The sequence below is a fragment of the Microtus oregoni genome, unplaced genomic scaffold (genome assembly GCF_018167655.1).
Source record: "Microtus oregoni isolate MIOR12 unplaced genomic scaffold, Mior012 000061F_ref0000440, whole genome shotgun sequence".
In the NCBI taxonomy this organism is placed as follows: domain Eukaryota; kingdom Metazoa; phylum Chordata; class Mammalia; order Rodentia; family Cricetidae; genus Microtus; species Microtus oregoni.
In genome coordinates this window covers 10,702,311-10,713,971 of record NW_024543871.1, presented here as the reverse complement: position 1 = coordinate 10,713,971, position 11,661 = coordinate 10,702,311, and the positions used below count along the sequence as shown (strand labels likewise).

Here is an 11,661-nt window from a genome sequence, read left to right as displayed (position 1 = left end):
ATTTTGGTCATTGTGGTTGTTTGCTTTCATTTTTTGTAATAATAATGAGTCACATTTTCTTGCATGTCTCTAGGTGCCTCTGCTCCAGCCATTAACTGCTTCTTGTTTTTTATGGCATACAGGTGTAGCCATCTTGCGGGCTTATAGCCCTGAGTCTTCATCAGACTCGGGCAATGAGACTAATTCTTCTGAAATGACAGAGGGTTCTGAGCTAGCCGCAGCCCAGAAGCAGTCGGAAAGTCTCTCCCGCATGTTCTTGGCCACTCACGAAGGCTATCACCCTCTGGCAGAAGAGCAGACAGAGTTCCCCACCTCCAAGGTCCCCTCAGTGGGCTTGCCTCCAAAGTCCTCCCATGGCCTGGCTGCTCGCCCAGCAACCGACCTCCCACCCAAAGTTGTGCCTTCCAAGCAGATTCTTCATACAGACCACATGGAAATGGAGCCAGAAACCATGGAGACCAAGTCGGTCACGGACTATTTTAGCAAACTGCATATGGGGTCAGTGACATATTCCTGTACCAGCAAAAGGAAAAGCAAACTTGCTGAGGGAGAGGGCAAAGCCTCCCTGAGTGGGAATGTGCCAGGAAAAAAGCAGCAAGGAACCAAAATGGCAGAGATGGAGGAGGACACCAAAGGCAAAGTTGGCACTGTGTCTTCGAGAGACAGTCCACACCTCAGCACTTTTAACCTGGAAAGAACTGCCTTTCGCAAGGACAGCCAAAGATGGTATGTGGCCTCTGATAGTGGAGTGGTAGAGAAAAGCGGCGTGGAAGCACCAGCCATGAAAACTTTTCCCAGAGGTCCGGGTCTGGGAAACAGGGAGGCCGAAGGGAAGGATGAGGGTGCTGTGGAAGGAGAGGCTGATGACAGTTCAGGACTTGACCAAGGGGACCGCTTCCTAACAGACATGGCCTGCGTGGCCTCAGCCAAAGACTTAGAAAACCCTGAAGATGCTGATTCGCCCCCTTGTGACCATGCTACTAAGCTTCCTGAGGCTGAAGATAGCGTGGCCCGCCTTTGTGACTACCATTTGGCCAAGCGGATGTCATCCTTGCAGAGTGAGGGCCATTTTTCTCTACAGAGCTCTCAAGGCTCTTCAGTGGACACAGGCTGTGGCCCAGGCAGCAGTAGTAGTACCTGTGCCACTCCTGTGGAATCGCCCCTCTGCCCCTCCATGGCCAAGCACCTGATTCCAGATGCTTCTGGGAAAGGAGGGAGTTATATTTCACCGGATGAGAGAGTCCCTGGCCATCCCAACCATGGAGCCACCTTCAAGGAATTACACCCACAGACAGAAGGAATGTGCCCGCGCATGTCAGTGCCTGCTCTGCACACAGTCATTAATGCCGACCCCCTGTTTGGCACTTTGAGAGATGGATGCCATCGATTGCCCAAGATTAAGGAAACCACAGGTACAGCAATGATGGATTTAGTGTTTTATTTTATGTGCCAGGAACACAGGGAACCTTATTTACAACAAACCTAAAAGTATAGAGTAAAAGGTAGAAAAGAGGCCACAGAGCTGTTAAGAAGCAATCATTGACTCATTGGCAATAAATAGTGACTTCTCAATCTGGAACAATGTGGGAAATAGGGTTTTCTCATAATAATCTTGCTTTGCTCTTACTTTAGGATTTGATGAAGTCATAAATTCTGTTCTGAGTTCTTAGTGTAGAGGTCCCCATATGACTCCCGCCTACAACATAGTATTGCTTAAGGTCACATGGAACTTTCATTTCCTTCTTGCTGAGATAACCCCTTTCTAGTCTTGCTGTTGTGTTGTTTAGGGAAGGATATAGAGCAGACATGAAGGGAGGCTGGAGGTTTGTCAAGATTCTCTGTGTCTCAGCAGAGTCATAGATTCTTCTCTCACCCTTAGGGAACACCTTCCCTAAAGTAATAGTCTCATGTCTTTTATGGACATCAGTGTTGGGAAGAATATAAAGGGTTATGACGAGCCCCTCAAATTAAATCTATATCAAGTAGAATTAATAACACAGACACTTCTTGTGTCCACCCTAACCGACCACCCAGCAGGCTCACCCTCTTCCTGGCCTATTTGGTTGGTCATCAGGTGACCCAAGTAGAAGCTCTTAATGTTTCCTGTTCTGACACTAGTGTTTTACCCATAGTGGCCAGTAAAGGTTACTGAGATCTCATACAGGTTGATTTCTAGTTCTACCTTTAAAATAATATCCTTAAGAGTCTTCAGAAGATTTTCTAGTTCTCCCCCAAACTCACTGTTAGCTTTGGCTGCCTTGGGAAAGTTGACTGTGAATGTTACCCAACTTATTGTCTAGCAGCACGGTCACCTCTAAATCATACAAACAGTGCCCTTTAACCCTCCATGGCTTGCAGAGTACCTTTTCCTCCATTACCTCTTGCTCTTCTTCACATGACCGCTTCTTTTTTCTATGGAAGTTGAGTAACTTGTCTAGTGTCTTGACCTTAAGCGCTATACCAAGCAAATGTCACAACTCATGCTGTCCCTTTAAAACAGGTATAGCTGAATTAATTAGCAAGAATTCAATTTGGACACTTAAAAATGGTAACCTGTGCCACAATTAAGCCAACTCCCTTAAGATGGAACTTAAATATCTCAATCTCAATTTTGTTGGAATAATATATGCAGTGTAATGTTTATTTACTAACTATATGTCTAACCTTTCATAGGTACATACCATGAGCAAGAAAATTCATGAAATGCAATTGTCTCTATACAAATGTTTCAGATTTCTAGACAAGTTCATCTGGGCCAGTAGGTCCAGGAGTAATAGACTTCACTAGTTCTTGCCATATGTTGACATCAGAAGCTGTAATGTGAAGTCAGGGAGGAATCTTTGGGAAGTGGGGTAGCCCTGACACATGGCAGCTCTTTTAAAATGGACCCTTGAAAAATAACAGCTATCGAATAAAGCAGCAGTGAAAATGTTCACCCAGGGAATGCTTAACGACCCTCTCTGTTTTTCTACTACCCCTAGTGTAGCTTTGACAGAGCCTGGGAAGGAGAGACAAGGAGGCATGCCTTCAGCATGGTCTCAACACTCTGAAGCTGATCCCATCCTGCTACCATCAAATATTCACTTGGAATCAAAGGTGCCAAGCCCAAATCAAGACCCTAATGATTTCTCCCAAGCAAACCAGGCATTTGGAGAGGCTGTGAGCTGGTGGCCAGCGGATCTGAGAGGGGGGGAGCCTCAAGACACCCCCCAGCCAGAGGGCACTCAGACAAAGCAGCAGTGTCCTCTCAGGACCCGTAGGTTTGGAGACCTTCCAAGAGAGAACCAAGGGTGCAGTCAGCTTGAAGTATCCAGGTATCACAGAAGCACATGAGGCCAGTTCAGAAAGACGAACAGAACTCCCCCTGGGGAAGAAGCTCACCAAAAGTTTTTCCCAAAGCTTGATGCACTTTATCTCTGAGGGAAAATTTCACAAAAGGTCCCCAGTGTCTCATAAAGACTCAAAGCTGTATAGGACCCTACCCTTGCGGAAGCTGGAGGGCAGCAACTGGAGATGCCGAGGACCCTTCAGCTACTGTTTTCTGAACCAAGGGCAGGATGAAGATGGGGATGAGGAGGAAGAGGAGGAAGAGACCACCCTTCAGGTCTCTTGCCTCTATCGACCACAGATAACTCAAGCCATGCAGGAACCAAGCAAGTCATCTCTGGGTATTGGACTGCAGAAACAAGGAGAACTGTTGAGGGGGCCAATGCTGAAGGTCTGGACAGAAGACTCCAGTGGCCCAGATGACTTGGACTTCAGCAGTCTGGCATTTGATGCCCAAATTGCAAGAATAAATGCCCTAAAGGCTACCACATATGGAATGCCCGATGGGTTCCTTGAAGCCCAGAATGATGCCAATGAGGTGCTCTGCCTTGTCAGGGCAACCAAGGCGAAGAGGGAGGAATCACGCCCTGAAGCATACGACCTTACACTTTCTCAGTATAAGCAACTGTTATCCATTGAGTCCAGACAGTTGGGAAGTGCCTGTAGAAAAATGGCAATGGCCGAGAAAAGCCCGGAAGAGATGCTTTTAGCTATGAGTTCCAGTTTTCAAGTGCTCTGTTGCCTAACAGAAGCTTGTATGCAGTTGGTGAAAGTCGTGAACTCTGAAACACAGCGGCAGGAAATTGTAGCGAAGATTGATGAAGTGGTCATAAATTATATTTGTCTCCTGAAAGCTGCTGAGGCAGCCACTGGCAAGACCACTGGGGATCCTAGTATTGGACTATCGATGCGACATTCAACCACCATGGCCGCTCTTGTAAGCACACTAACACGTTCTCTCAAGATGCTTTTAAATAAATAAATATGAAAGTCACATCATAATCTACCTTTGCAAAGCCATACATGAACTTTTCTTTACTTTCTGTGTACAATGAACAGATGTCTCCTTTCTTCTCTCTGTATATTTTGTTATTTTATATAAAATAGGAGATAGAAGTTACATTGATGAAATGTTGAAATGTCCCAATCAGATGTATTCTGTTTATATTATACATATATTACATGTAAAAGGAATATATGAGAAAATGATGGCATTTGGCTATTTTTCATATAGTCAAAACTCCAGGCATATGATGTGAAATTTTAAATTCTACCATATTAGAGGAAAACAATGAATCCTATTCCCTCTCCTTCCAAGTGGATACTTAGAGACCCTATCATTCATATTTAGAAGTAAAAATCACAAGAAAAAATAGAAAAGAAATCAAAATGTATATAAAATAGTTCTTGTGTTTTAAAAGTTATGATTTTAAGCATTGGAACTAGCAAAAGGATATTTAAAATTCAAGAAGCTATTATGAATTATTAGAAAATATCTATAATAAATTAACTTTTGCTCATAGTGTTTTGTTTTTGGATGCTTTCTTCCAAGAATTCCCACATATTTAATTTTGGTTTATGCTGCAGATGGGCAGGGGGTGGGGCAGATTCCATTGTATCAACATAAATGCTCTTTACAGTATTTCTAGACTTTAAAACTTCCCCAAACAGAAGAACAGAGGAAATAATGGGCAGGATCCTAAGCAGTAGCTAAAGGTATGGCTTATCTAATTGCATAAAATAAACGGAATTAGTAAGGCCAAAATTAAATTGTTTAGTGAAAAAAGAGAGATCTGCTTTGACTCAACGTCAAAATACATAAACCAAAGGCATTCTTTTCTTCCGATTCAACCATGAAGCTTATGACTTCCTTTAGAGAGCACCTAGTAAAATATTCATAGAATTACACAAAACAGAAGACATAATCATCACAAAAAGTACAGACCCGGTATTGTAAATCAGACCACACACCAGCACCTGCGAAGCACATCTTAGCCTTCAGCTCCCAGCCCTCGGCTCTAAGAGCTTCCTGTGGCACCTACCTTATTGGAGCTATGGCTAGACACAAACCATGGAAGGACAGCCTACTACTACTGAGACAAAAGTTCAAATCTAGGATGTTCCAGTAAATCAAGGAGAGATGACTACTCTGATCATTGAAACCATGATTCAAAACGTAGTATTTCTTTTATGAATACTTCATTTGGCTGATAGAAATATGAAATCGGAACAGAAACATGGCAAATTTGGATCATTTCAAGTGAAACTACGGGAATACAAAGGTGTGTTCTCAACTATCATCTCTCTAAAACTATATTTGGATCAAAACAAAAGAAGGCAAACTCTTTGATCATAAGTTAAATTGATATGTACATATGTAGTTCCTGGATCACTCAGTAGTCAAGCTCTCCACATTCTATTTATGTAAATGGCTTCTTAGAATAAGAGTAGTATAGCAAGAACCAATATTTCCCATTTTTCTAGCCTGCCGTGCAGGAGGCCTAGCAAGGTCCACAGCGACTCAGCAAAAGCCACACCACAGATTTATAGATTGTAATCAATGAAAGGAGTTCAGACATGTGTTATTATAAATAATGTTTGATTAAATAATAAAACATTATTTCATTAGGATTCTAAATATTTGGTGTTTTGCTATTGAGAGACTTTAGTGGTGTTTACTGTGGAAAATTGTAGTAAATATTCTGTGTACTATAATACAAACAATAATAGGACGTGTGCTCTGTGTCAGACAATGTGCTAAACACTATCACATGTATTATCTCATTTAATCATCTATATGATCTCTTGGTTTGGACACTATATTAGTTCCTTCTGGTGGCATTATGGTTTAGAAGTTATGAAATGTGGGGCTTGGGATCTGAAACATCTTGATTTAAATTTTGGTCCTGCTATTCGCTAGCACTTTCATCTCCAGAAAGCTATCTTTTTTGCAGTCTCGATTTCCTTATTGTGAAATGGACTTCAGTAATGAGATCTATTTCCATAGGGTTTTCACAAGTTTTAAGTAAAATTGTGTATTGTAAAGTTCTTTCCACAATATCTGATGGAGAATAAGTATTCAATGTTAGATATTATAATTATCATGATTGTTGTGTTACATATATTGCCCAAGATACTATGTGGAGGATGTTTGTTTTCTATGCATATTGTATCCTGACTGTGTGCAGAACACATTATGTGTAGTGCATATACTGAAAAGAAGCTTACAAGGAAATGATGGTCCTTTCTCAAATTGCAAATCTAGCTAGAACAACTTCCTAGTCCATTGTGGTTCTTTGAGAAGCCTCAGGGAAATAGCTCTGGGTCTTTCTAGTCAATCTCATATTTCCTGTGGCTACTCAAGTAAGTTTCTGTTCTCCTAAACAGTCTTTACTATTCAAAAGTCTCAAAAGTCCCCCTTCCTTTCACTAAGCATGGGGCTTCTCCCTGAAGCCCAGGTCCATTAGCATATAGGAAGAACATACTAGAATGATACTTGTGTTTATTTTTATCTAGTTTTTTATGTTTGTGTATGTTTTCTAATGGCTAATAGTACAGTGGTATATGTACATAATTTTAAATAAATAAAGAAATAAATAATCAAACAAATGAGCCTGGTGCATATATGCAAAAATCCAGTCACAGGTAGAGTTACAGTCATTAAAGTCTGAAGAGCATGGAACTGGAGAGCAGAGCTTCCTGGCACTGAAGTTTGTTACCTTTCAGTGTCTAGCCTGTTTTCCCAAGTATATACCCCACCACTTTTATTAGGCAGTCCTTTTAAAAGGTACAAATGTGTGCAAGGTTGCACACAATTATACAAGGAACCAACTGGGGACTCATTGCCCATCACCTCCTGACCAGTTTTGCTTTCTCCATTTCTACTCATCTCCTTCCTCCCTGTATGATTTAGAAGCAAATCCCAGACATCATATTGTTTAATCCATAAATATCTCAGTAAGAATCTTCTGGGAATAAGAAGTTGTAAACACATGCCACTTCTCATATCAGAAATGAACAATTTCTCCACATCATTAAACAAGCGTTAGAGAAATGAATGGTAATGAAAACGAAAATCCTTGACGAACCCGGCAGCCAAAGACATTATCCACAATTGCTGTCTCTTTCCCCCATCACCAGTTTCTATATACATTTCGGGGTCTTCATTCTTCTGAGTCTAACTTTGAACTCAGAAGTGGTCTGAGCACTTGGACCCCAATTCCCTCATACTTATGCAAATGGATTTATCACAAGGCACATAGTTGGCATGAGAGGGAGACATGTCACATGAAAAACAATTGAAGCATTAGTGAGATCCACAATTTATACAGTTTCTTTGGGTGTCAAAGTTAACACAAATGCCACCAACTTTCTGTTCAACAGGAATGAATCCAATGATACAGGCAAATATTTTCCAGAAAAGAGAGGCTGAAAATAAGTTTTGAAACCACCAGGTACAATATCAATACAAGAGTTTGATTCCTTTTGCTAAGAACTCCATCTTTCATGGTAAAGACGCTCCACCCACTTACATTCTGGTTCCACAGACTTCCAACGCAAATTGTCATATACCTTAATGTTATCTCTGAGCCACTTAGAATGTTGCTTTAATCTCTTTTGCCTGAATTTTGCTTGATTTGGAAATGGGGCAATTTGTTCTTTATCACTCACTGGGCTCCTGATAACTGTTTTTTGAAATTGGAAATCTAAGGAGATCAAATCAGCTATGTTCAGTCAATTTCTTATCTAAACACTTAGAAAGTTACATGTATGCCCTTCTGGGTTCCATCCCCAGAAGTGAAGGTAGAGGGGAGGGGAGAGAAAGGAAAGGGAAAAGAAAGAAAGGGGGAAAATGAAGAGACAAGAGATAGACACAGAAGATTATGGTTGTGGGGGATAAAAGCACATAAATATTACTTTGTCTCTAGCCTGATTTTGTTTTTCCTTTGAACATGATCAATTTTTGATGTGTGTGTGTGTGTGTGTGTGTGTCTGTCTGTCTGTCTATGAGACAAGCTTTCAATTTGTCTCTATGGATTTCAATATTCATTTTTTCTCTGATAGTACATAAATTATGAAAAAGAAATTTAGATGTGATGAGCTTAATCCTCCCTCAAAGGCAGATTATAGTAATAGCTACCCGGCTTTAAAATATCAAGGAACAAGAATTCAATTTTTTAAACTGAGGTTATATTTATAGCAACTTAACCATCATCACCAAACTGGGTGTTCTTAGTTATTCCAGTTATCCCTTGGCTACCTATCTCAACTTGAAAATATTTTAAAACTGATTTTTTTGAGAATTTCACACAATATATAACTGAAATACCCACTCCAATTTCTCCTCTTCAATTCCCCCCAGGTCTCCCCAGCACATGCACCCCCATCTTCTTATTCCTCCTCAGTTAGAGGCAGAGCCTCCTAAGTCTCTCCGTCACCGACGCTGGAAGAAGAAATTTAGTTGGCTCACTCTTGTGCAGGTGGCCACAGATGCTGCAAGGGCAAAAGTGGCTTGGCCATGTGATGATTAGAGACCAGCATGTCCTAAGACTCCTGCCCAGGCTCAGGATCTCGTGTTCTTCGCCTGCCACCCCCAGGATATTCTCTGAGCATCTCTGGATGCTCTCTCTGAAGGAGGGTTGAGAAAGATCATTTTGTAATTTCAAAGCCCCACATAGGAAATCCATGGGGAAAATTCTATCTACAAAATGTTGTTGCTGCACAAAATAGTGGAAGAAAACAAAACCTACCCTGCTGGGAAATACACAGATAATTATCCCATGTGGTTTAGAAAATTAACCTGCTACCTTAAGCTGAGATCCTCCTGGTCTTTCCCACCATATTTATAATTACACCTCAATTTTTCTCACATAATCATTTTAGAGCCTTCGATTTTTTTAATTTGCATTCTTCTTGGTTATTCTCATTTCCACCTCACAGCTTGAAGCTAACTTCTGTGCCATATGTGACATATTGTTCACAATATGTGCGTAAAATTCACTATAGCCATAGATTTATGTGGTATTTGTACTTTATTTTCTTATTGTTTGAGAGTTTCATATATGCATATATGTTTTTTATCAAATTCAGTCCATTTCCTCCCTCCCAACCTTTCTCTTACCTTCCTATCACTTTCCTTTCCCATATCTCATTTACTCTGTTTTGAAACCCACAGTGTCTGCTTAGTGCCGCCCTTGTATGAGTGCATGTAGGACTATCTACCGGTGCATGGTAGCCTTAACCCATTCTCTCCCCCAAACCCTTCTCTTATTTCCCTAACACTTTCCTTTCCCACGGAGCCTACTTAGTGCTGTCTTTATGTGAATGAGTGTGGGACTATCTACTAGTGCGTGGAAGCCTTTCAGGGAGTTCATCCCTGAAGAAAACTGACCCCTCCCTCCCCAGCTATCAACTGCCAATAGCTGCTCAACTAGGAGAAGTTCACGAGCCCCCTCCAAATTCATGGGGAGATTTTGCCTACATCGTTCGTTCTTCTGTACATCTTGTGTACATAGTCATAGCCACTGTAATTTCGTCTATGCAGTAGTCTTCTCATAGCCAATAAAGCAGTTTCACAGCAAACACCCACTGATTCTAACTCCTACAATATTTCTGACCCCTCGTTCACTATGATTCTTGAGTTTTGGGGAGGCGGTGTGATATGGCTGTCCAATTTAGAACTGAGCAGTCTATAGTATCTTATTTTCTGAATGCTACAGAAAAAAGCAGCTCCTCTGATGAGCTCATCTATAACAGAAGAACAAATTAATATATACATATATAAATACGAAATAGGAGGTCAGTTTAATACTGTGTCCACTTAGCAGAATGAAGGCATTAGGGTCTCCTTATGGTTTATGACTATATCAATCCATGAGGTTTTAGTCCAAATAATAGTACCTGCCATAATTCTGTGGAGTGGGCCTAAAATCAAATCAGAAAATGGTTGGTTACTTCCATAACACTTTTGCAAGTGGGACTACCCTGCCAGGCCTGTAGTTATTGCCGGTCACAAGGTTCACAACAGGGGAAGACTGATGGTAAGGGGGTAAGACGGAGATCACGAACACTACAGACCTTGGAAAAAGCCCAATGGAAAACTGCTACTACAGAAGCTTCTTACCAGGGATCTTAATTTCCTTGGAAACCTCCAACTAAATGCTATTTCTACTGTTTCCATCTTCACTGGTGTCTGTTATCTATCTATCCTGCCTTCCCATCCATAATCCATGACTATTTTCTGTCTCCTACTTAAAAAAGGCAGGCTGATTCTACTCACTTATTCAACAGCTATAAATAACTTCCTAATGGTGGGCAAATACCGTGTGGGTATAGTGATTAATAAGACTGATAAACCTTCTAGCAAAGACAGAGTGCCTATTCTAGAGTGAGAATGCCTTTATCATTCTCTGCCAAAAGAGGAGTTCAGAAGCAGCATCATTCCAAACAGCCTTTATCTGCAGGCTGTATCTGAATGAGAAAATGGCAGGCTTGACACTTGGTGACCAGAATAAAATACAGTTAGGCAAAAGAAAAAAAATTCTCAAAACTTAAATATACTTTCTATCAATTAATTCCAAATGGCTAAGGACATTAGAAAATTTTGTGAAACTAGTTGGAGTTTTGTTTGTTTAGGTTCTCACGAAGTAAACCAGACTGGCTAGGAACTTGAAACCCTCTTGCCTCACCCACCTGAGTTCTAAGACTATATCTAAGCAACGCCATGCTTGGCTTTCCAGTCTTTTACATTACTTTCCTGCCAGGTACAGGCATATCCTGGAATCACTAGTGAGGCCATTCCTTAGAAGATAAACAAAGAATTGGGGTAGTAAATGTGGTCAACGTACTCAAATATAGTTTAGAAAAATTGTTTTGGTTAAGTCCAACCACTATGGATAATGAATATGTACCAGTTTTAAAAACTCTCAAGAACTCAAGAAATAAGCAAAGAACATGAGAAACTAAAGAACTTAAGCAGGTCTTTCCCATAAAACCTTATCAAGAGTAGTTTGAAAAGTTCTGCGCTTTGACAAATTGCATGCACTTTTCGATGTTTTGATAAGCTGCTAACAGTTTTTGCATTTGTGGTTTGAGGCTTATGAAATACCTCAAAGAGTTCTTTTAATGTGACTTTTTTGTCCCTTCCTCTGAGACAGCTTCATCTTTTTCTCTCAAGTCCTCTCCTTCACTGCATGTCTCTGACTGCACATGGATAGTTCCAAATGAAGACGCTGTCATTCTCGCTGTCAGCTGCGGCTTCAATTACGCCTCCTCCAGCACAGCCACTTTTGGTTTCTTTGTGGCCCTTTCAGCTTTGCTAGCTGGTTTTTTATC

General features: G+C 40.9%; 1 protein-coding gene across 1 annotated transcript in view; it reads left to right on the top strand.

Annotated features, from left to right (window-relative positions):
• Positions 1–4,381, top strand: part of Frmpd4 (FERM and PDZ domain containing 4) — a 251,040-nt gene extending 246,659 nt beyond the window's left edge. The window contains 3 exon segments of the mRNA XM_041639946.1: positions 123–1,412; positions 2,987–3,198; positions 3,200–4,381. Coding sequence (XP_041495880.1) covers positions 123–1,412; positions 2,987–3,198; positions 3,200–4,309 — 2,612 coding nt within the window. The 3' untranslated portion in view covers positions 4,310–4,381.
• The last annotated feature ends 7,280 nt before the right edge of the window (positions 4,382–11,661 follow it).